This window comes from Xiphophorus couchianus, chromosome 13 (assembly GCF_001444195.1).
Source record: "Xiphophorus couchianus chromosome 13, X_couchianus-1.0, whole genome shotgun sequence".
Classification (NCBI taxonomy): Eukaryota; Metazoa; Chordata; class Actinopteri; order Cyprinodontiformes; family Poeciliidae; genus Xiphophorus; species Xiphophorus couchianus.
The window spans coordinates 23,507,806-23,533,621 of NC_040240.1; the positions used below are offsets into that span (position 1 = coordinate 23,507,806).

At 37.9% G+C, this 25,816-nt stretch overlaps 2 protein-coding genes across 8 annotated transcripts; both read right to left on the minus strand.

Annotated features, from left to right (window-relative positions):
• Positions 1–90: 90 nt before the first annotated feature.
• znf384a (zinc finger protein 384 a) lies at positions 91–13,414 on the minus strand. 7 transcript variants are annotated; one of them, XM_028035793.1, is made up of 12 exons: positions 13,261–13,414; positions 12,483–12,540; positions 11,634–11,701; positions 10,746–11,064; positions 8,431–8,553; positions 8,122–8,276; positions 7,965–8,041; positions 7,663–7,887; positions 5,303–5,470; positions 4,088–4,166; positions 3,829–3,987; positions 2,520–2,921 (listed from the first exon to the last, which is right to left on the minus strand). In XM_028035793.1, the coding sequence occupies exons 2-12, from the start codon at positions 12,487–12,489 to the stop codon at positions 2,520–2,522; spliced, it is 1,782 nt and encodes a 593-aa protein (XP_027891594.1). In that variant the 5' UTR covers positions 12,490–12,540; positions 13,261–13,414. The 7 variants fall into 7 exon arrangements, with proteins under 7 accessions (XP_027891593.1, XP_027891598.1, XP_027891599.1 ...); XM_028035792.1 differs by lacking the exon at positions 13,261–13,414 and having other exon boundaries at positions 91–2,921; positions 12,483–13,251; XM_028035794.1 differs by lacking the exon at positions 12,483–12,540.
• Positions 13,415–14,997: 1,583 nt separating this feature from the next.
• flot1a (flotillin 1a) lies at positions 14,998–23,095 on the minus strand. Its single transcript, XM_028035265.1, has 13 exons — positions 22,912–23,095; positions 22,390–22,453; positions 22,050–22,125; positions 21,543–21,633; positions 20,501–20,644; positions 20,263–20,382; positions 20,079–20,174; positions 19,278–19,430; positions 19,011–19,192; positions 18,802–18,847; positions 18,265–18,402; positions 17,734–17,898; positions 14,998–17,642 (listed from the first exon to the last, which is right to left on the minus strand). The coding sequence occupies exons 2-13, from the start codon at positions 22,430–22,432 to the stop codon at positions 17,622–17,624; spliced, it is 1,275 nt and encodes a 424-aa protein (XP_027891066.1). The 5' UTR covers positions 22,433–22,453; positions 22,912–23,095; the 3' UTR covers positions 14,998–17,621.
• Positions 23,096–25,816: the final 2,721 nt, after the last annotated feature.

Below are 25,816 nucleotides of genomic sequence, written 5' to 3' on the forward strand. Positions count from 1 at the left end.
TATTGGCTAATTATAAAGTTGAACATTTAGGCAATAAATGTTAAATATTGACATTTGTAAATATTTTGAAATAAAATTCTAAGTCTGATGTGTTTTAATATAATTTAAATTTTCATCCACTAAACACAATTCTCAGCTTAAATTGGACACTTCTTTGACAAACGTGGCATTTTGACTTTTGCTGACATCCATACATATTGCTAGTTATGGAATGAATGAAAATATCCCAAGATACTTTCAATGCTCTTCCACACAAAAACCTGAAGAAAATATTTCATATTATTGCATTCAGTATGACACATCTTATGCAAATACATCATTTGACAATTTATCATCTGAAACTAACAAAAATCAAGCACAACCCAACTCTGAAATTCATCTACATCAGTAATAAGCCCTGCAGATTGGATTTCAGTTTAATAAATCAATCCTGGCCTTTAGTCATAAACAGTTTTTGAATTTTATTCTCCATAAGGGAAGAAGAAACAGTCTGTTCAGATGAGTAGGAGCTTTAGCTGTGCATACAGTATGTAACATAGTACAGTTAATAACTGTTTACCAGGAGCATTGCTAGGTCATTTTTTTCATAAAAAGACACAGAGACAAACAAAGTTGAGTATACATGAAGACCGTTGGCCTGTTGAACAGGCTGCTTGAACATTTTGATTGGATTAACGGTTTCCAGTGTCCCAGGTCACCATTTAATCTAATGCTGTTTAAACATATTAGCAGGTCAGTCGGGAGTCTGAATGCAGTGGCTTTATTTTACACAGCACCGTTAATTGTTTTTGTTTTTCTTTAAATAAAAACATGTATTTTTTTTATGATTGGTGAAACAATTTTCACTTATTTTCTACATTACTGAAAACGACTATACCTACATTAGCCTAGAAAAGCATTAGTGATAATTAGTCAAAAGACTTTTAATAACTAAAGAGACTCAATTATTCAAAGTTAAATCATAAATGGTTGTGTTTAAAGAAAAGCCGTAACTCTCATTGTAACTCCTAATTATTTTTCAGCAGAACCAGTTGGGTACAGTACCGGACCTGGGACAGTCTGTGGTTTGGGTGCGTTTTCATATATTCTGTACACAAGACATACTTCCCTTTTACAGATGAAAAAGTCTTTTCTATCTATTTTATGTACAGCATACTGCAATACCATAATGCCTCAGAGTGGATATACTGTGGATAACATTTGCACTACAGTTATAATGAAAGTAATAATAATATGTATGAAAAGTTCTTAAAAAAAGAAAAGATTGATAACAGTACCTGTCAGCCGTGTTTATCACACAATCATTATTTCCCATCAACCCCCCTGGTAAGAGCGGGGCGGGCTCTCGTCGCCCACAGGAGGAAGATTAACCGCTCCTCTTAGAATCAGAAAACAAACGACTAAATGTTTTCTTTCCATCACGTTCATGCAATCACTCTGTTTTCTCTCTATGTTCCTCTGTCGGTAGAAAAATACAAACATGATTTATATATATATATATATATATATATAAAAAAAGACAAAAAATGACAAACATAGGCGTGAAGTACGAGCTTCATCAAGTGCTTTCTGTAGGACTCCTCCGTCCCGCTTTCCTCCGTTCGCTCTGCTCAGATTCCTCAGGTTTAGTACATTCTTGTTGAACTCGGTTCGTTTTTGACTTTAGGCTCTGAAAACAAAATGGCTCCTTCGTTCTTTGATCTTCTGATGTTAAATTGTGATTTGTAAAATGAATCTATTGGAATTTAGATGAAAATACATAACTTCCATCTTCAGTGTTATGATTAAGTGCTTCCATTTCCGTGCTGGAATTTTTACCATTAATAAATTATTATTTGTTTTTACTCTTCTTCTTTTTTTTTGGCTTGTTGGAGTATTTCAAGAAGAATTAAATCTGCAAAGTTACTCCTAAATTTAAAGAGAATATTATTATTTTTAATTTCACAGATAATTTACAGTCTTCATCTCCCAATATTATCTCAACGGTTGGTTTAATTCCTGGTGTGTGTGTTTTACAGCTCAACCAAAGTAATAAAGGTGAAACTTCAGGTGCAGATTTATTTTTACCTAAATTTATAACTTCAAAGTTAAAAGGGATTTTTCCAGATATTAAATGTGCAAACCCATTTCCACCAGTTGGAACCTGCTTTCCCACTCGTCTCGGAGGTACCTGAACTCAACACTGTAGACTGTCTCTGATCCAACATGGAGCCTAAAGTTCTTCCCAGCTTTAACGCTTCAGAATCAGGTGAACCAAACTGAACGTCCATCTCCTGATTGTAACCCAATATCACCTCGATCCCTTTCGATTCGTCCTTCAGAGCTACTTGATGGTGAAAATAAAAACGCAGCTGGAGTCGGAGGCGGATGGCTGATGAGGATGGTAACAGTTTCTCCTTTCTTAGCCATGTTTCTAGTTTTGCTTTTAGAAGACTGTGAAGATGAAAGACGGTGAATCAAATGGAGCTTTTTACACTGCAGATTATTAGTCCTGTCCCAACCAGAGCGCCGGACGCCGCCTACGAGTTCATGTGCTCCACCTGGATGGCTGACGTGGAGACGGTTAGACAGAGGTCTTTATGGGTCACCGGCAGGTCGCCAACGCTGACGGGTTTATACTGGATCTCACTGGCCGACACTGTCTTGTACTGGTGCAGATCGAAGGGGCACGGAATGACGCCCTCAGAGGGTTGCTGGGTGGGCTGGTAGCTGCCCGGTTGCCCAGGGTTCTGGTTCTGGTTGGTGTTGTTTGGGTTGTTCTGGCTTTGGAGTTGACTTCCTCTGCCTCTGCCTCGCCCGCGGCCCCGGCCCCGGCCCCCTCCTCCTGGCGTCAGGCCCTGGGCCTGCTGGGCGGCTACCGTCGCTGCCACCGTTAACGGGTCGGGGTTGTGCTTCCTCATGTGTTTCATTAAATAAGTCTCCTAGAAAAAGACAAAAAAGAAACATCATTTGTTGTTATTTGGACAAAATGTGTTCATTAGTTTAGCTAAGTTTTGACCTGATACGGTAAGGTTTAGAACAGAATTACAGTATTTATTAATTATTACTACAATTTATTTTTAGTTACTTATAAATAAGTTTTCCATGATAAAGACAAAGGTTTGCTGAATATTGCTTTGATTTGAATTTTCTGCACATCTTTCATCTCAAATTGTCAATTTTCCCAGAATTACATTTACAGACTTTTCTGTACTTTATTGTCCATTTTTAAAGTCAGTATTTTACATAAACAATGCAAAATACCCTTTTCCTTCTCAAAACATGTTAAAAAATATAGAAAACAAGTTTTTTTCATATTACAAGTGAAAAAATCTGCCAATGGAGATATTACTTTTTATCAATATTCAAGAATTAAAAAGAAAAGTTACCTGTATGTTAGTTTTGTCTTATTTCAAGTTATTTGCACTAGAAACTTGAAAAAACTGCTTGGTAAGATTTTGTGTTTCTGCAGTGAATTTATGGCAAATTTGTCTAATGTTATCAGGTTTCAAATATGGAAACCCAAAAAACCACAAACTGGAAGACAGATGGAAGGAATTCATCAGGTGAAATGGGTTGATAAATGATGGATGAACAAATGACAGATGATAAAAGATCAATAGATGAACTTTTACATAATGACATGGAATAATGTATACTGGATCCAAATACTCCTTTATGATTGCAATTTGAAATATTGTGCAGCTCTAGAAAAGAAGAAAATCCTCCTTGGCTCATAGCTCACACTGACAAATCTCCATACAGGATTTCCAGAAAATATCTGGAAATATAAAGCCAGATTAATCTAATTTTTAAATCATTGTATAACCCTCCCATCTGAAAGCGTACCGATGTGTAAGATCTATTGCAGAGGCCGCAGGAGAACAGCTTGGCGTGTTTGACGGTGTGCGTCGACAGGTGAACCTCCAGACTGGCAGCGTCTGTGTAACCACGGTTACAGTTGTGACACTTGAAGGGCTTGTCTTTGTTGTGTTGTCGACGGTGAGACTGGGGAAAAAATACACACAAAAGGGGTAAAGATAAAAAAAAAACTCTGTAAGAAAGGATTTTATCAATGTGACAGGATGTCAGGAAAATGATTCCAGACCTGCAAGTTGGACAACTGAGTGAAAGCCTTTTCACAGCCAGGATGGTTACACTTGTATGGTCGGTCACCAGTGTGAATTCTGAGGAAAGAAAACATCAAATTAATCCATTTAACTTTAATATATTTATTTTGCACAAAAGTAAAATTTAAGAGCAGTTTCCATGAAGTAGTCCTGCATACCTCTGATGACTAAATGAAAACATTCCTCATGCAATATATCACTTTCTTTCTCTTGTTTTTTCTACTTTCTCTTCCACAAAACTATTTCTAATAGATCATTTCTAATCACTTAAAGTCAAATTAAATCTCTTGGGATTAGCATGAAGCTGAATTCCTTCTAAATTTTCTGTAAATATTTAACTCTCATAATGATTAAATAAACAACAAATCTCCACAGATCTGCTCCAAACATGCACACAGGGTCCACAGTAAAATTCAAGCATTTTCAATGTACGTTTTCTAACTTTTCACCGCACTTTATAGATAAAAACAATACAGGTGAACTAATAGATTGTTTCACCTCACTATGATAACATTTATTATGGTTATTAATAATGTCTTGTGACGTGGCAGACTAAAATATATCTAAATTTGATGTTTTGAAATGTCTTTCACCCAAAACACTAATTTAACACAAAAAATCTCCCAATTTCAATAACTTTGTTTAACATATAAAATATACGCAGACCTTTATTTCAATCACACTGATCAATAAGTCATTGAACCATTAGGAATAATAAATATTCATTATATTGGAACAATCTAATCAAATCATGTGAATTAAATGACCTTCCTGCTCAAATTAATGCTTAAAAACAATATATGAACCAAGTTACAGAAAAAGCATCTAAAAAATGCTTCTGTTAAGTTTTCTGGCATTTCACAATTAGGAATAATTTTGGTACAAACAAGAGAAGTTTATCTTGATTTAACTTTAGACAATGAGAAAAAAAAGTACATCTTTTTATTAGGTGTATGAGAATATCTGGTTTCAACTGTTAACGTTTTTCAAAATTAGGCTTTTACTCAAACGTTAGTTTGCACTTTAGTACCAAAACTGTCACTTTGAACATCTAACACTTTCAAGGACTTTACACAGAAATCAAGCACTTTCCAAACCTTGAAAACACTCAATGAAATTCAAGCATTTTCAAGGATTTTAGCCGGAGTAAACCCCGCCCGGCCCCGCCCCGCCCCGCCCGGCCGGCCCAGTACCGTGTGTGCTGCTGTAGGTGACTGAGCTGCCTGAATGTTTTCTGGCAGTAGGAGCAGGTGTAGGGCTTGGCCCCCGTGTGGATGCGGATGTGCTGGGACAGGTAGCTGGAGTTGGCAAACGACTTGGAGCAGTGGGGGCACTTGTGGGGCTTGGCCTCAGTGTGGTTTCTAACACGGAAAGCCGGGATCGGAGGGGATGAAGGGGAAGGGATGGAGAGAGAGAAACACAGAGAGAGAGAGAGAAACAGCGAGAGATTTTTAAGCTATAGCATGACCAAACGTCCCGACGAACCGAAGATCAAATCATGCGTTAAAAGTTTAAAAGGATCTGCGACCAATTCTTCTGATCGCAGATCGATACGTTTGACAGTGTGCTCTTTGTGCTGCGTCTGAGTTGTGAAAACACAGAACAAACATACAGCAAGCACAGTCACACTTTCCTTTCTCTCTCTCTCTCTCTCGCTCTCTCTCCATTTGGTGTGTCCTGCAGTGAGTGGGGTGTGTCTCTGTGAACGTAAAGACGGGTGGCAGGCAGGTGGAGAACGTCATTCTGATTAAAACGAACGGACTACAGATGATATGGGAAACCCAGAGCAAAGCAGTGAGTGAAATTAAAACATGAATAAGAAAGGTGACGAGCTCAAACAGAAAATTAAACCATCTGTTGAATGATGGCAGCATGAATGAGTGAAATGTGATTTTATTACTTGTAACCTCATGTATGGTTAGTAAAATAACAATTAGTTGGGATTAGTAATTAGTACCTTCTAGTTTTGCTATATTAGTCATGCACTATATCTCATACACAGTCACTGTTTAGAGCACACAAGAATAAAATATTTAATATTCTTTTTATATGAAAATGAAATAAACCTACTAAACATGTAGAATAAAGAATATTTTGGGGTAAAGAAATGAACAATTTCATTTTCTGAGCCATAAATATCATTTTAAGTCTGCTTGTTGTTCTAGTTTTTACGTTAATGAATATTAAGAACAATCGGATGTTTCTGATCTTGCAATGTTGAAGGCAGCACTTTCTGCAGAAGTTATTACATAAAGTTTCAGTTTTATTCATATTAAAGCGGTGGCAACAACAATCAGTATCAAATGAAGTTTGGTAAAAAAAAAATCCAGTTGTCCTGTTTATCTCTGATTTATGGAAATAAAAAATTTAAGAAACTAACTTTATAGCTATCCAGTATATTCCCAACAAGGTCAAATATTTACTTTTGCAGATGTTTTTCTCATATGAACATCAATTTGATGTCTCATAACTGAGAGTGAATCTTAGTGAAAAATTGGTGATGTTTGAGGGAGTTGTGCAAAGAAAGGGATTTTAAGGGACGACCCAATCAGGTTTAAGATTAAAGTCTTAAATATTCTTGGTATTTTTAAGAGGACAGGATTAAGGCCAATGGGTTCAGTGTCAGCTTTGATATTTGTTGTTTTGTTTCTGCTCTCTAATGTAACTGTGCTAAAGAAAAAAATGATAAAATTATAGAATCAGGTTTGAGAGAAATGAAAAAGAGCTTCTTTTACTTCCACAATTTAATAAAATGTTTAGTAAGACGCCCAAAGATCTGAGTATTATTTGCTTCAATATATTAACTAAATTACATTTTCTTATAACAATATGCACTAGAGACGACTATCAAAGGTAGGAGATGTTTCTGCTGACCATTATGGTCTTTTGTTGGTCTCTACATGACCTGAGCTGAAAAAATCCCTGACCAGCAACAATGTCATTTATTTGGTGGAAACGCTGTTGAATTTTGCATGCAAGTCATTTCAGCTGATCCGATACATTAGAGCATGTATGGTAGTCACTGAGTTAATGTTCATTCCACTAAATGCAGAGGAAAAGAAGCACTGCTGTTTTCTCTGGACAATCATGCAAGAAATGTGACAGAATGCATGGATGAAATGAGAATTCAAACACACTTCCTCCAGTCCAGCATCACAAAATGTCTGATTTTATATATATCTTTGATGCATGTACAGGGTGCTGTTGGTGAGGAAATGAAAGGAGCAGACTGAGATTTCTTATTGGGAAACAGACCTGATCGGGGACAGACCAAGGCATGCAAAGCAGGAACATACGACTGCTGCATGACGGCACAGTTCTAACCTCCATAACATAAACTGTTGCATCAATCCAGTCATAATTAGATTTATTATGTTTTGAATATGATTTGACTGTGCATAAAGAGCTTAACACTGTCAACACTCCCCCTAAGACCCCCAGCTGACTGACTACCCTATTACTCTGTGAACAGAGGTTCATGTTCAAACTGAAAAAGCAGAGATAATGAGCACAAACAGTCAGAAGCTGCAGAGCCAGCCGGCCGGCCCAGTACCGTGTGTGCTGCTGGAGGTGACTGAGCTGCCTGAATGTTTTCTGGCAGTAGGTGCAGGAGTAGGGCTTGGCCCCGCTGTGGATGCGGATGTGCTGGGACAGGTAGCTGGAATTGGCAAATGACTTGGAGCAGTGGGGGCACTTGTGGGGCTTGGCCTCAGTGTGGGACTTAGCGTGAATCTGCATGTCTGACTTGCTGAAGAACGTCACTGCACACATCCGACATCTGTGGAAAAAAAGGTTAAAAATATTTTAAATGAGCTGCAAACTGATTAGGCTTCTCCAATCTAAACACCTCAGTACCTGTAGGACTTGGGTCCATCTTTACTGGTATGATCATCCTCATCATTTGACAGATCATATGGGTCAGCAGAGTGATGCTGTGACACATAAAGAGTAAAATATGAGGGTTAAAGGCATATTATAAAAAAATATTTACATGACAAACTAAACAGCTCACCTGTCCACCTGCAGCAAGATGGGCTAAAATTAAAGCATCACTTCCTGGAGGGAGAATCCCACCAACTCTGCCCATCATCTGTTTGCTCTTCCTGCCTCGCTTTGATGGTGTCGGCATGACAACGGCTGGAGCCATAGCACCATCCTCCTTTTTATCTGAAAAAAAAGAAACTGGAGGTTTCATTCACTCTATATTTGCATGTAAATCATCTAAATGTTTAATTACAAAATGAAAGAACAAAAATGAGTTAAACTATAAAAAACAGAAACTGCTAAATGACTGATTATGTGGTGAACTGCTGGGTTTTACCTGTGTTTGAGGGATGCACTGCAGACACTATCATGGTGGTGGTGGTGGGGGGTCCAGTTACAAACGACTGTGTGGAGGCAGTTGGAACCAGTGTGCCTTGTGGGGTGGTGATCACTAACCCCGCTGAGAGGAGAAACAAACTGTGAAACCGGCAGTCTAACATGTTTCACCACAGCTGAACATTTCTCACATGTGGAGAAGAGACAGAAAATGTCTTTTTCTACACTGCAGGTGTCCAAAGCTGAGACAGGCGGTTCGCTCCAAGGAAAACAATACATGATACCAGATTATTGAAGTGACAAGATGATTAAAGATTCCTTCACATAAATCTGTTCCAGATCTCAGATTAAATTGTGAAGAAATTCTCAGACAGTGATGATCCTTCTGATTGGTAAATATTTAATTTACATCAGTGCATGGCATTTAATGCAGCACAAAAAGGATGATTCTTGTAAGTCAAATTACCCTTCTTTGAATGTTTCAAAACATTGCAACTGTGAGTCTAGAATTTAAAGAAATGAGCCGCCATTTTATTTTTGTTGTTAATTTTCAGTTTTTATATATAACTTATGTTTAAGCCTATCAATATCAAATTTTACTGGACGATAAATTGTCCCAGAAGAAAAATGCAGTAAATGATAATAACATTATTTTGACATCATTTTCAAGTAAAAATATTAATAACAGTCAGGAAGTGGAAGATAATTTAAATATCCAAAATAAAACATAACATCTAAAAACAATAGAATGGAAATAAAAACCCCACACAAAGGAAACCATAAAGCGAAACCATAAATGAAATAGATTCTAGAGTCTCTATAAAAACAAAACTGTGCTTCAAAAAATATCAATCATCAAAATGGAAATAATTGAGCTCATTTTATTTTGAGATGAATTGATTAATTTCTTACTGTGAGTATGATAGTTATTTTGTTTATTGATTTCATCACATGAAGCACTTTGAGTCACCAAACAATAAGCTATAAAAATAAACTTGCCTTGCCTCTGAACATAAATGTGACTGTAAGCTGCTCCTTCTCTGAAATATTCTCCTAAAACTGTTTCAGTCCTTTGTTATTTAGATGTTGTGAATTTTGATCGGGCCTAAACAATATATTAAAAATATATAGTCACAGCAAGATCAATATGTGTAATACTAATAGCAGAAAGAACTGTTTGGAATGCAGTGGGTCCATTTTGCACTTTGAATATGAACTTTTCCAAATAAGGAGACAGCAGGACAGCATTCGCTCCATGAGCTGCTGGTGAATCAGAGAAATTTCTGCTTCTAGTTTCACTCTGCATTTATTTTTTTAAGTGCAAGCTTGGAGGTAGAAACACTTCAGTTTCTAAGCAGTTTTATCTGATGCTACTAATGTTGGAATTTGTGGTTGTGGCCCCAACTAGGATAAAAACTCACCACTATATTTCCCCTCAACTCATCCTGGAAGTGATTTCACAAATAATCTTAAAAACTACAAAAACTTAAATCAATAAAAGATAAAAACCTTGCTCTTACTCATCTCCATCATGTCAAAAAGGTAACTTCCCAGATAAAATGTTCTTGATGTCATTATCATTCATGGTCTCACCATTATTTCATTGTACAAGGAACCTATCAATGTTATAATCCAGAATTAATGATGATTATACACAGAATGACTGTAAATTTGAGTTTCCAGGAGCCAAACTGCCTGTTCAAATTAACTAAATTTCTATTGATAGGTTTCACTCAATTTGCTGCCTGTAATATTCACGTATCAGGCCATGTATATATTCAGCCTGTTGGACTGAATGTAGCCACACCGTCTCCAGATACTAAAGGTCAGAAAACAAGTTGGGATCACTGGATTATTTAATAATAATAATTATGGATGGGCATTTATCTTATCATTTAACATTTACTGTGATAAATGTCTTATATGATAAAAAATCTGATTTATTGTTTTTACAATAAATTACAATTAATGATATTTAAAACCTCTCAAAATTATCTGTATTGTTAGAATTTTTAGTTTTACATTTTCTACTGTTTTTTAATGAAAATATCTATAAATATGAAAATATGTGTGCAGTTTGGTGATAAAATGCAGTCACACACACACATACAATTACCTGAAAAAGTATTTATAAATAGTTATTATCCCTTTTATTATGGTAATAGTACCACAAAATATCGTGATAAAACTTTAAGGTCATATCACCTAATCCTAATAATAACATAGCGTAATATAACTAATTTTCTAATATTATTCCGCCTTTTAAGATCACGATAAATTTTCATTATCATTAATTTCATTCATTATTTTTCTCACCTGCAGTCATGATCCCAGTGGAGGGAACAGGAACGACCGTGACGTTCTGGGAGGTGTGCGACTGGTGTAGATGTCCCCCTACTCCACTCAAGGTTGCGTTCCCGCTGTTTCCCCCTCCTCCGCCGGATCCATTCCCACCTCCTTCCTGTTTGGGGACCACCCGCACCCCCGCCCCTGGATCCACCGAACCCGGGATGGCGAGCACAGCTGTGGGGTAGTGAGGGGACGAGGTGGAAGACGCAGAAGAGTGAGGGAAGGCGTTGGCCTTGTCTGGACCCAGCTGCTCCTTTGCCTTGTTGAGGAACATGGCGTTCTCAATCTAGACAGCGGTGTAAAGTGTAAAGGGTGGAGAAAAAAAGATGGGATGTTGAAGGTAAAATGGTGCATGAGGGAGACAGAGTGGGAGAATAGTGAAGGAAGAAGAAGAATAAAGAAGGATGAACAATGACAAAATATTGGGGTAAAAAATATTTGAAAAAGGCAGAAAATTATAGTAAAAGAAAAATATGTTAAGTATAAGGATGAGAAGAATGTTTGAGTAGAAAAAAAGAGAATGGATGAGGAGAACAAGAAGGGAGTGAAATGAATGAGTGACCGGTGGGATTAGTGAAGAGAAAGAAGAGAACCAAAGGATGGGAGAACAGAGAATACGAAGGTATGGTGAGATGCAAAAAGTTAAAGAAAAACAGAAACAAAGAGATAAAAGAGGAGAGGGACAGGAGTGATCATGTGATCAAGTGAATGTATCACCAGACATTACAAAAAAAACTTCACTGTGCGCTTAAATTCATCAACAGAATCCTTAAAGCAGCTCTATAAACAGTCAGTGATAATCCCATTAAAGCCATGTTCATTTCAAGACATTTCCAACAATAAGGTTGTCTCTACCTGTCCTTGTACAGTGGGGACGGGAGACCAAAAGTATGATGAGTTGAAATGGGAATCGTCCATTATTTCTGTAATTAAAAAGCAACACACTTAGAAAACACCTGTCCTTCCCCTCTTCACTGATGACTTTTCTGTCTGTGTTACATAAACGAGACCATGCATGGCTGTGTTTTGTCATCTCAGCTTGTTTCCTTTCAATGCATCCTCTTCTCTAAAGCCTGACACACGCAACACTCCAGGTTTGCAGAAACTCTTGAATTTAACGTGTGTCTTGAAGAAAGAAAATGAAAACGATCCGCGTCTTCTTTTTTTTTTATCAAACCGTTATGTTTTAAACTGAGGATGTGAAAGGAATCAGGCAGAGATGTTCATCCCAGGCAGGGATGGAGACAGAAAAGCAAGCATGAAAATTAGCCTGTTGTCATGTTTACCAGCACAGCCCATGCACTTTCATCTCTTTCACCAAATGTGTTGCTGTGACCAAAAATACAAGCTTGAACAAGTTGTGATGGAAATTAAATTTGCATGTTTGTAAAAGCGCACTTTTTTTTTTTCATTGGTAAAATCAATGTCATCTCATCCATAATTTTTTTTTTTGCAACATGTCACGTCACTGCCCAGAGTCGCTATTCATTTGCATGTTATTTTGCACATAATTGCTGCAGAGAAGTTAGTTTTAGAATTGAATGCCATGCATAGTAATTTATTGCCTCCATTCGCACCTCACAAAAAGGCATGCAAGCAGTTACATGGTAGTAAAGCTTAACTTGTTGATTATAAAATAAATAACTTTGAAGTACACTTCGGAAGCCCATGAAAAACAGACCCCACCAAAACAAACCCTGGCACCTTTCATGCAGCACAGCTCAGGGTATGTTTGTCTTTCATGTGACTCCTCCAATCTCTGCTGCAGCCAATGAATAATGAGGGGGAAAAAAAATCCACAAAGTCAAGTTAATTCATCCCTCACATGCTCTATTCAACCCACACCTCCGCTTTAAAAACAGATGGGTCGCATCGGTGCATTAAAGTCAATGTTTCAGTGCTCTGAGAGCCATTTTTAACGACAGGGCACAGGCTGGCTCTAAAACTGTGGTGCAGCTAGCGGCGGCTAACGTTAGCAGTGACTGAGGAAAGCTTGCAGAAATAAAATCGGTTATAAACTGTCATAAAATCGGATGGCATGTCGGGAGGCTCGGGTGTGTTTTGCTGCGAGCTACGCGGGCTGCTGAGGCTGTTGTCTGAGCGCCACACAAACATGGCTAACGCTAACTTGCCTCCATTAATTTTCTCCTTTTGTTCGTTGGCTTGTTCACTCAAGCTACAACTGGAGGCCTGCGTGTGTTCAAACGCTTAAACTGCGAACACAAACATCCTCGGTCCCTACGCCTCCATTCCTCACTCCCTGCTCATCTCGCTCACAGAAAATAAAAAAAGAAAAAAAAAAGTGTCGAATAAAAAAAAAAAAAAAAAAAAAAACAAGACAGAAAAAAAAAACGTCGACGCCGTAGCCTCTGTTGGAGACGCAGCTTCATGCAGACTTCCGGCGACGGGGACGACGGTGCTCTCAGACACACTGAAAATAACAAAGCATTTACAACCGAATTATAACCCCGGAGTTAATTACCGGTGAACTGGACTCCCTTTCAACCCCCCCGAAGCTTCCTCGGGACGGGACAGTTGAGAAACTTTGTCCAAATCCGCCCCTCAAAGCTCCCAGATATGCCTTTTTTTTCCTTCGTTTTTTTCTCTTTTTTTCCCTCCAGTTCTTTTCTCATTCGCAAAGCCGCACAATTCAACGGTGTCGCTTCCGGTCACCGCTTTCAAAATAAAATCCACAGCCATAATCTACATACGATTCATATATTCCATCTAAATGGTCCTTACCCCATATGGTCAGGGTTTATTTGTTATCATCTTAAATCATTCGTGTTTATGAACAAACAATTTGAACAAGTGACCTTGTTCAATACAAAACTGTTTTGAACAAGGTCACTTGCTCAAAACAGTTTTGACAGTTTCAAAACAAAACTGTCACTTCCGGTATTAAACTGATTCTAGCTTGTTATTTTGACAAAAACTGATAACTGTTTACACAGTGTTTCCGGTCTGTCTTTATTCCGTTTTTTTGCAGGACTTTGTGTAATATTGTAATATAACCAGAGTAATGTTGAAATATATAACCTAATATATCGTTTAGCGTTCAGTGTTATAAAAATATTGCACCACTCCTATCTATTTATCTATCTATCTATCTATGCAAAGCTGATACACTGTAATCCTTGTTTAACTCACAAAAGACTGATCTAGTATGCATCAGATAGAATATAATTCTGATCAGATTTTTTGTTCTTTTAATTTAATTAGCCAACAGTGATGTCAGAATCAGAAAAATTATTTGTGTTTTTATTGTGCAACCTCGCATGGACATCGGGGGCAGTTCCCCTGGACTGGCAGACTGGGGTGGTGGTCCCCCTGTTCAAAAAGGGGGACCGGAGGGTGTGCTCCAATTATAGAGGGGTCACACTCTTAAGCCTCCCTGGCAAGGTCTATTCAGGGGTCCTGGAGAGGAGGGTCCGTCGGATAGTCGAACCTCGGATTCAGGAAGAGCAGTGTGGTTTTCGTCCTGGTCGTGGAACACTGGACCAGCTCTACACCCTCGGCAGGATCCTGGAGGGTGCATGGGAGTTCGCCCAACCAGTCTACATGTGTTTTGTGGACTTGGAGAAGGCGTTCGACCGTGTCCCTCGGGGAGCCCTGTGGGGGGTTCTCCGGGAGTATGGGGTACCGGGCCCTTTGATACCGGGCTGGGCTCTCCCTTAGAGATAGGGTGAGAAGCTCAGTCATCCGGGAGGGACTCAGAGTAGAGCCGCTGCTCCTTCACATCGAGAGGAGCCAGTTGAGGTGGCTTGGGCATCTGGTCAGGATGCCTCCTGGACGCCTCCCTGGTGAGGTGTTCCGGGCACGTCCCACCGGGAGGAGGCCCCGGGGAAGACCCAGGACACGCTGGAGAGACTATGTCTCTCGGCTGGCCTGGGAACGCCTCGGGATTCCCCCGGAAGAGCTAGAAGAAGTGGCCGGGGAGAGGGAAGTCTGGGCCTCCCTTCTGAAGCTGCTACCCCCGCGACCCGACCTCGGATAAGCGGAAGAAGATGGATGGATGGATGGATGGATTGTGCAACCTTTAATTAAATTATAAACCATGAAAACATTAATGATAAATAATAATATTTGAATACAGAGTTATGGAACTGAGCTGAAAAAAGTGGAAAGTAGAATATTCAAATATAGAAAAGTTAATGAAAATAAAACCTTCAAAATAAAACAAAAGCTTTAACTGCTTGAAGAAACTGCAGAGACTTGATTGATTTCCTTTGGAAATTTATTAAGCATATTGGATACAGAACAGTATAATTTATTAAAGCACAAAACACAAACAATGCCCTGACAGTGATAATATTCACCAAGGTGCTAATATCAACATTGCCAGAGCTTCATATACAAGAGAACTTTAATAAACTCACTATAGATTTAATACATTTATAATAATAGAGCTTATCTTTGTTAAGGTTAGTAGAGTAATCTACAGTTAACCTGTGAAACAGACAATTCTACATGGACACTGTTTTATCAAATATATTCTGCATAAATTACATATAATCCACATGTAGTGTCTCTTCTATATGACTCAATTGTGAACACAGCAGAGGAAGATTTCCACGGTGACGGTCGCCGGCTGTGTCCCAGCGACAAACATACACTGTCTCTAACAATACAATACAATTCAAGTGTAATAGGTGGTGATGCATGCATAAAAACAGCAGTGGTTGTCTTCAGATACATAAATTATACCACTTAAAAACCATTTCAGGACACATGGCTGCAGTGTAACCAGCAGTGCAGAGTTTATACACAACTAAAGAAGCAGCAGGATCAGAGGGGACAGAGAAGAGGCGGCAACACTTGGAATACATTTTACCTACAGCTCCATAAATGATACATAAATTAAACAAATACATATAATTACTGTACAATAAGTAGTGCTAGAAGAAACGTAACAGGTTACGCTCACCTATGAAGCATTGAAATCATAAACCAATAAAGTGTTTCATGCAACCGGTCCAACATTTGAGGTAGAGGCTGACAGAGTGACAGGTTTATGATTTAAGGCATGCTAGAATATTTTTTGTGATTAATGTGATTATTCAAAGTGAAAATCTGTGTTTTCAAGATATAGATGCATTAAAATAATAAGATTTAATTCTCCCTTTGGGAATTTTTGAATTTGAAGGTATTTTTAAAAATATGCATGCAACCATCCTGAGAAAACTATTAAACATAGTGTACGTTACAGAATCATTAAAGGAACCAATCAGGACTACCAATTCTCATTACACTGCATCACATCTGGACCAGATTTTTCAGTTTTTTCCTCCTGTTGTTCAGAGTCTGGGATTCAGATCTCTGCCAATTTAAAATACAGTTCATTTTATAATGTTATATTTTTCTCTAGCATCCATCTGTTTGAAAGCTGTTTTAGAACTTTACCAAAAAATCCCAGTAGGAACCTGGGACACCATTAGGCTTAGATTTACCATTTTTAGGCTAACTCTGTCTTGCTGAAAGCTTGAGATTGTCAAGCAAAAAAATCAACCTGTTTAACTGATACACGTTTTCAGTGCAATTACTGGTTCACTTTAAAAACATCTCTCCTAACAAACCATGCTTGAAAATTAAACAAATCAAGTGCAGAAAACACAAAAAACTAATTTCACATATAAACATAACAAACTTTATCTTAGTTTATAGTTTTAATTGTCATTTTTAAATAGTTTATGCTGTTTAAAAAACTAAAATGTGTTTAAAAAAATCATTGTCAGACTGTCAGAAACAGGTTATGAAAAATATTAATGTAATGATGTTTCCTGTTAGTTTTAGACGGCCATGCTAAGATGCACTTGAGGTTTGGCAGTAAGGCAGAGGACACTGGCAGTGTCAGACATGTTGGAGGTAAACACAGCGGGAGGCCTGGCATGAAAACACGTACAGCAGGCAGAAGATGTGCAAAAATTATTAGCTACACAGTGAGTATGTTTTAATCTATTAGGGAGGACATTTCTAAAATTAATAAGATGCATTAAATCTATTACTATTACAGTAAGTAGTGAGACTGAAGACAATAAAGCCAGAATATTTGGATGGGAAATATATATATAGTAAGAAACAATAAAATGATTCATGTGAAATTAAAGAGGTAAAACTATTCTGCGCAAAAGTTTGAGTCACCTTCCATTTCTGTGGGTTTTATTTTCAGGCAAACAGACTCTCAGTCCAATATCTAAACATTTTCAGATGAAAGTTTTTCCTTTTCTAGATCACTTAATTCTGAACAAGAAATCATCCTGGGATTAAAGCTGATGGGATAAACTAACAAATAATTTGTTTTAGTCATTTTGAACATTGCACCATTTTGCAAAACACATAAAACGTTTTTTAAATTTTGTTTAGTGCATATGTGAAACAATTTGACAGCTTTAAACTTATGAAAATTAAAAAAAAACCCACAAAATAAAGCTAATTATGCTGCTAGAAACAGCTTAAAAGACCACAAAAAATGAGATTGTCAAGTAAAAAAATCAACCCGTTTAATTGATACACGTTTTTAGTGCAATTACTGGTTCACTTTAAAAACATCTCTCCTAACAAATCATGCTTGAAAATTAAACAAATTAGTTTTGTTTAATTTGTGCTTGCTTCCAAGATATGGAAGCAAGATATGAAGAAGTGAAAGGTACTTTAAGACTTTTGCTAAAACTGTGATACCAGGAGTTTAAATATTTAACTCAGTTAACAAACAACATCAATAACAAACCAGCAGAGGGAAACAGCAACACAGAAGGTCAGAGGTGAGGAAGCAGACGTTACGATGGAGGGAATCAAGACAGACGGAGAACAGATCTACCAAGAAGCTCATTGATCTGATTCCCTTCAGCCTGTTCGAGAAGACACCTGGAAGAAAATAACCGGTTAAAAGCCTGTGAGACCTCCATGGAGCTACAGTAACACAGAAGAAGAAGAAGCTCCCAGGTGAGTGAGTTACCTGAGAGATGTTGACTCCGGTCAGCTTCTCCACGGCTTTGGGGAGGCGGGTCATGATTTCCAGAACCTCCCCTGACAGCTTGGCTGCCCCCACTTCTCCTCCTCCACTGGACACCATGGTCACTTTGTTGGCTTCACACAGAGGCTTGCTGATCTCTTCTGCCATCTGGTGGAGAATAGATGTCACGACATCTTAAAACAAAACGCTCAAGCAGTTTCTAAACTTGTCAAACTTCCAACATGCAAAATAAAAATGGGAAGAAATTATTGACCCTGAATATCAGTTTAGAAGTAGTTTTTTTATCTCTCTGAATATGATTTTCCATAGTTATTTTCTTATTTAAATGATAAAAAGAGCATCTGAAAAGTACCACACTAATTCACGTGTGGCCTGAACTACAATTAAATTTAGCAATCATTGGCTCAAAAAAAAAAAAAAACACAAAGAGAAAATATCTGCATATTAACACATCAGCCATCTCTCATATATTTAGATAAAAAATAACAGAAGGAGTGTAAACATGTCTCTCACCAGAGGCAGTTTCTCCAGCAGCATGTCCACCATGGCTCCATCCTTATACTCCCTGAAGGCTTCGGCCTTCTTCGCCATCTGCTCCGCCTCGGCACGACCTTTCGCCTCGACCGCAAACGCCTCAGCCTCACCTTTAACCTGGACAGGTCAACATGAAAGGCTTACTGGTACAGAAGTTAACAGAAATCACGATTAAATTATAGATCAGGAAGGAGAACCGGTCGATAGTCGAGTCAGTCCACTTGTCAAGCAATTGATTTGTAGAAAACATTTTCATTGCTGTGCTTCTCCTAATGCAGACCAACGCATCTTAATCTATTTGTGAAAGCTGAAAGACACTTTGCAGATTTCAGAAATATCTTTTATTAGACAAATCAAACAAAGGCTCTAAAACTGGGATTTGGTTTTTCAGGTGGAGCCTCAGGTTTTATAAGATTAGTTGGAAAAAACAGGAAAAGGCAGTGGATATTTATCTGATGAGAATCTGCACCTTCACAGTTCAGTGCCACTGTTCCCGTCTAGTGATCGATTACTTACTCTAATAGACTCAGCTTCAGCCTCTGCCTCCATGATCATCTTCAATCTGCAGAGACAGTGAAGAAACGGTCAGAGAGGCCAGTTCAGACTAGGGATGGACATTTACCATATGGTTTATCATTTATTGTGATAAATTTAATATAATGATAAGAATTTAGATTTATGGTGATAATGAATAATTAGAGTGTCAGAGTAAAACTCCATCCTACCGCTGCGCCTCAGCCAGTTTCTCCAGGCGGTACCGCTCGGCCTCGGCAGGTTTCTTCACCTTGGCCTCCAGCTCCTTCTCCCTGCGGGTGATCTCCTGCTCCTGCAGCATGATCTGCTGCGTGCGCTCCACCACCTGGACCTGCATCTTCTCCTCCTCAATGCGCTGTTTCGTCTTCGCAACCTGGGAACCAGAAAAACGACATCAGTCCGTCCGTACGCAGTAAACCGTGCCACCGGTTTCAATGCGACACAGATCAGCTGCGTACCTGCAGCTGAAAAGCCATCTCTGACTCCGCCTTTTTGGTGTTCACTTCGATGTCGTAGGCCGCCTTCTTCAGCTCGTAGTCTCGTTGGGCCTTCGCCATGTCGATCTCGTTCCTGTACTGAGCCGAGATTTTCTCCTGCATAGCGTGGGCTTCCTGCAGCGAGTCAAGGAGAGGCGCAGAAATGAGGAGGATCAGAGAGTTCACAATGAAAAATGGAGTCAGAATTAGGGCTGAAGCGATTAATTGGATTAAGCATGATGAATCGATTATTGAGATAATTGTCAGCTAGTTTAGTAATCGATTAAATGTTAACTGGAGTATAAAGGCTCATAAAAAAGGCCATTAGCTGAAGGAAAACCTACTCAGAGTAGCAATTAAGCCAAGACTGTACAAAAAATATATAAACATTTTGCATAAAAGGTAGAAAACTTTGCCTGTAAATATGTTCTACCAAGAACCCTTCAAGTCAGCTTCACCTGGCTGATATTCTATTTAAATAATTCTCCTACTAAGCACCTTTCACCATCTAGTTATTAACTGGTTAATCCAAAGAATAATCACCAGATCAGTTCTACACTGTATTGATGATAAGTGAAGCAGAAAGAGCTGAGCTTTTCACATGTTTATGTTAAAAAGTATTTTTAGCTGCAGATGCATTCTTTGCTACAAATAACCAAGTGTTCACTAAAGGAACGATGATATTGCACTAGATGCAATAAAATATATATTTTCTTATTTGAAGAAGGAAATGAAGCAGCAAGGATGATGGAGGAGGTATTGCAGATGTACGACACGTCTGACCCTGATCACTGCGTCTCTCTTGTTCAGAGCCTCTCCAATGCGAGCGTCCTTCTGGACCTGGGCGGTCCGAGCTTTTCCCAGCGAGTGCAGATAATCCTGAGGACCAACAGCAGCGGAGAAAACACTGATTACATCTGGACTTCCTCTGATTCATCTTTTTCTGCATGGAACTGAAGTTAGAAACCTGATCATCGTGGACATCCTTGAGAGTGTAGCTGACCACGCTGATCCCCATGTTGACCAGATCGGAGGAGGCCACCTTAAAAACCTGCTCTGAGAACTTCTTCCTGTCCTTGTAGATCTCCTAAAAGCAACAGATGTTACTGCAGATCATAGAAGCATTCTTTGCAGAATGATATCAATAGCAGACAAGCCAAAAAAACCAAACAGAATCTCTTAAGACGGGGTGTGGGTTTCCGTACCTCTACAGTCAGGTGGGCGATGATGGCCCGCTGGTGTCCCTCCAGCGTCTCCAGGGCGATGTGAGCGATTTCAGCCTCAGACTTCCCCATGAACATCTGACAGGCTGCAGCCAGCATCTGCTTGTTCTGGCCCTGGATCTTCATCTGCAGGAAACAGAAGCATGTTCATCACTGCAGGAGGAGAATCTTTAAATATAAACTGAATTATCACAGTGAGATTCATCAACTTAAAGACACAGATTTCACTCCTTGATGCAGACATGCTGTAATTATACTACTACCTCGTCTTTTATTAACCAAGTGTCACTATGATGGACATCTACAGTAATTCCCTGTCAGACTGATTGACTCACTGATTACTGGTTGTAGACATTATATCATAATTTGCAGAATAAATATAAACTTTACTAAGTGTTGATGATGAATTGATGTTGTTTCCAGAATGTTTAACACAATTCAGTCAGTTTTACTTGGTGGAGGCCTAAACAATCACCTGGATCAATGACTGCCTGACAAATAGACCACAGTTTGTGAAACTGAAGGGTCTTGTGACTGACCAGGTGGTCAACAGTAAAGGAGCACCACAGGGGACGTTTCTCTCACCATTCATTTTCACTCTGAACACCTAAAACTTCAGATTAAGTTGAGTTGGTGGACCACTTTGTGTTATGGGGGGGACAATAATCTTATACGTGAACTAAATAAAGGAGATTACAATAGATTTCAAGAAAAACAGGGTTAGGTCAAACACTACTTCCAATTTCCAATCTAATTTTTAAAGATTTTTTAGGCACAAGTGGCCTCAGAAAAAGTTGTTGGCTGTAACATTCAGATGGCAACAATCCATACTAAGACACCATTATCACTGTTATAAATAAACAACATCAAATATATATTAAAATACTTTGACATAGGTGTCATAATACAAACCCTTCTACTAGATATAAATACATGAAACTATTTAAAGTGTCTAAATTACACAGTAAGATTTTTGGTAACCAGAGTAAAATAACATGGTGCTGTTTGAATCAAGCAGTCTGACCTGAGCGATGCCAGTAACAGAGACGGGAACCCCATGGCGCGTGTAAACCTTATCGCTCTTCACATTCAGAGTCAGAGTGTTCAGAGAAATCCTGCAGAGCAGACAGAGACGTAGAGGAGAACCCTGCTGGGCTGGAAGTGGTTCTAATGGAGCCCATTAATGGGGTTTATTTCCGGTTTGTTTCTGTCAGATGATGCTACACTGAGCAGCAGGAAGTGAAAACCAGCTGCTATCCTAAAAATTAAAATTGATTTTTATGATTACAGGAGCCGAATGGTAGATACAAGTGGTGTCTGTTTACATCCCAATTTAAAAAGCATTGACAATAACAGTTAAAATAGAGAATATTCTATTTATAATGGTAAAAATAAACCATGAACTAAATAAAGTACAACTTACAATAAAGAATTTGTATTTTTGATTTTGTTTATTTTGCTTAGTAAAAATAAATGATTTTTTTTTTACAAAAATTAAAGCTGCAGTAATAATGTTTAGCTGTTTCTTTACCTCTGTATCTGCTGAATGCAAGGGAAGACAAACACTCGGCCTCCAGCGATCATCACCGGAGGAGAACGACAGAAACCTGAGAGGAAAAGACCAGACAGAGGAATAATTACAGATCAGATATGGACATATATGTAATTCAACTACAGGTCTATTTCTTCCACACATTTGATCACTTATCAGGTTCTCTGATATTTGTACTTTAACAAAGAAGTGGCTTCACAAAGCTTTTTATACAATTACATCAAATAAACAATAAAACATTTTCCTGACAATACCCATAAACAACTGAATTTCCAGTAGATGTAGAGCATATCCATGCAGAAACAGATGGGCTTGTTACCTGACACCACCATGGCTTCGTTGGGACCACAGGTGTAGAACATGTTTGTTGATCCTTTTTCTGACTAAAAACAAATGCAATAAAACAAACTGAATTAAAAAGCATCAAAATGAACATCTTTCTTTAAATGTGTCAAAGCAAAAGCTAATATTATTAATATTATAACGTCAGTTTGTGCTTATATATTTATGCAATAAAGGCTTCAGAAATGATTTCTAGATCACGCCGTCTGAGAAGCATCCTGCAGGGAGGAGCTGTGGCGGGAGGCAGAACAGACCAACGGGGGGCAAATCTAATTTACGCAAATGTTGCGCAGTAAAAGCAGAAAGAAGCGCAAAAGAAAAATAAGATGCTCCTAACATTACATCCGCAGACTAATAAAGAGCAAAAATGTTACCATTTCGATCCATTTCTAAACGTAACATGCAGGTAACACGCTGTTTATCCGCTAACTCCTTCTATTTTTTCCTCCATTTGTATGTTTATAACTAATAAATGATTCAAGTCTGAGCAAAGACCTACCGCTTGGTGAAAAAACGCTGTTATTCAGGTGCAGAAGAGTTAAACCGGTCAGTAAATGTTACTTTAATCTGGTAAGAATCGATGTATTTTAATCGCAGTAAATGTTTACTCCAGTTAAAGCCGATGATGATGGAGCGAGTCAGTGATGACTGCAGCTCAGCGTCTTTAGCACACCCAGCTGTCCGACTGCGCGCGTCCGCCATCTAGTGGCCTGGTGGGGAACTACCTGCCATATACAAGACGGAGTTTTCTTAAACAATTTTACATCACATACATTTATTTGTTTGTTTTTCTAATAATTAAGGTGTGCCTTTCTTTTTTTAGCAGATAATTTCCTAATTGTGCGGTAGGAGCGGATATAAACTATAATGATTGTTTTTCTAGTATAATTGGCACATATCTGTAATTAAAAGGAGGCGGAACCGCAACCCAATTTTAAACCAAAGATCCTCCTCAGCCTGTTTGAGCAAACGAGTAAACCTGAGTGAAGTTGGCCCCCCCACCTTCTTCAAATTAGACAAAATTGTTGTAAACCCCCCTAGTGGACAGAGAGGTTATTTTTCTCTCTGCTTTTGCCTTCCCTTGCAATAAATGAGCAATTTCTATTTTATACAGTCACAATGATTACAAATGTCAATTTAAAACCGCAAATACCTTTAAAGTTCCTCAGTGGAAAAGTGTTTATACATTATTAACCATAACTATTTTTGTCGCCTTCTAGACAAAAGGCCACATTAGTAGAACTTGTAAAGTAACTTTTGTGTTCAAATACTGTTTTATCAATCAAATCAAAGCCGTCTTTATCGTATACTGGAGGTGCCATTTGTAAAGTTACACAGTACAAAAAATAGCAATAATTTGATTTAATTTGGCCCATCATACCTATCACAAATTTATAAAGGTAAGATTTCCAAACTAAACATTTAATTCACCAGATAAATATTTATCTATCTTTATTTAGCTTTCAAATTTAATATTTTGAATTTTGATTAGCTTGAAAATTCAAAACTAAATTTGAAATTTAGCATCAAATTTAACTTGAATTTGAAGCTTAAAAATTAGGTAAATTTGAATTGAAAATTTGAAATATTGAATTTCAAATATGTTAAATTCAATATTTGAAAAAGCACAAAAAAGGCTCAAGATATCAACCATTCAAAACAAAGAAGACATTTTGAAAGTTTAAGACAATAAAATTAAAATAAAAGATGTATAAAGGGAGTCCTGCTGTGCTAATGTTTGAAGAAACGTTAACCTACAGTGACTGGTTTAACCACCAGGTGGCACAGGAGAGCTGAAATCTATAAAATATGACTGAAAAAATTTCCACTGTTGATTCAGTAATTGAGTAGACTTATAACCAAATACTATTTTACTCTTACTTGAGTCATTTCTTCAATGTTTACTTTTTACTGGAGTAAAATTCTTTGGTACCTTACCCACCTCTGGGTGTAAATCAGTGGCGATTCTAAAGAAATTATACTAAATAAATGTCTGTTTTAAATATTCAGTGGTAGATATTTTTTTTAAACCTTCACAATTTTATTTTAACAATGAATTAAAAGTTATAGTGCTGCACTTCTAGCTGCTGTATCGAGATAGGATCACAATTTCCACCTACTAGATCAGAGATCTGCAACCTGAAAGCTGTTTCTGTGTCTGAAATGAAAGGTGAAACTATGATAGACTCACTTCATGAACTGTGAACTGAAATAGTAAAACCCTGACTGATAATGTCCACTTTTCCATAGATAGACAAACATTCTTATTTTAAGAAAAATGCCAACAGCCGCATAACGTTCAGGTAAAAATGATTTTCAAATAAAGGTTAGGTTAAAGATTCATTTTCACGAGTCATTTACCAGAACTTCTACCTTGATAATAAACTGGTTTTAGTAAAATGTTCAAATGACTAGAAATGCATCGTTTTGAGTAGATTTTATTTTAATTTCCGGGGGAACAGACCACGCTGTGTCACTCCACAGCTGCTTGTCTCTCATTAATGTTAGCAGATGTTGGCAGGTATGATGTAGTCCTGAGATTCTGTTTCAAACTGAGTTTATACACCTCTGGAATTTTTAAAAATGTTTTTTTATTCTTTATAGGTATATGTTTGAGTAAAATGAACATTGTTTTATTCTATGAATTACTGACATGTCTCTTAATTTTGTTTGTGAATGTATGTAAATAAACAGATTTAGAAAACGGCACCAACGAAGATCTTCTCATGGGTCTTAGACCTGCTGGGGGCTCAGCCCCCCCAAAGGTCAGATCCTAGAATCGCCCCTGATCCACAGGTTACATAGTTAAAAAAGTGGATGGTCAAGTAGAGATTGGTATTCATTTTAAAATTTTCTTATAGCGATAAGAGTTGTGAGTTGTTATGTCAATAAATTTAATTAATAGTCTCTGGAAACTTGATTATTACTGTTTAAATGAAAACATTAGTAAATATTAATTATTTCAGCTTAGCGATTAAAAATGAGTTAAATTTGGAATGAGTGCCCTTCAGATGCCTGTTTGAAAATAGAATCTGTATGAAATCAGTGATATTGTTTACATTTCAAAAATGAAGAAAATTAAATTGACCCCTTTCCCTTCGGGAGGAAAATCTTTCTTCTCCGTTAGTCTCCGATATTTCCATCCGGATTATACACCGGCGGGATGTTAAGGAGCAGACATTTTGATTCCAACAGGGCAGCGATGACAAAACTATAGACATTATAAATATATCTATATATGTCTATGGACAAAACTGCTTCATTCTCTAAGCCCTTGCCGAAATGATACGGAAACCCCTTATAAAACCGTTTCCACCAATCATCACTAAGGCACCCAGCAACATCAGCCAATCAAAACAGAGGATTCAGTATCATTCCCTCCCGCCTGCGAGGGCCCGCCTGTT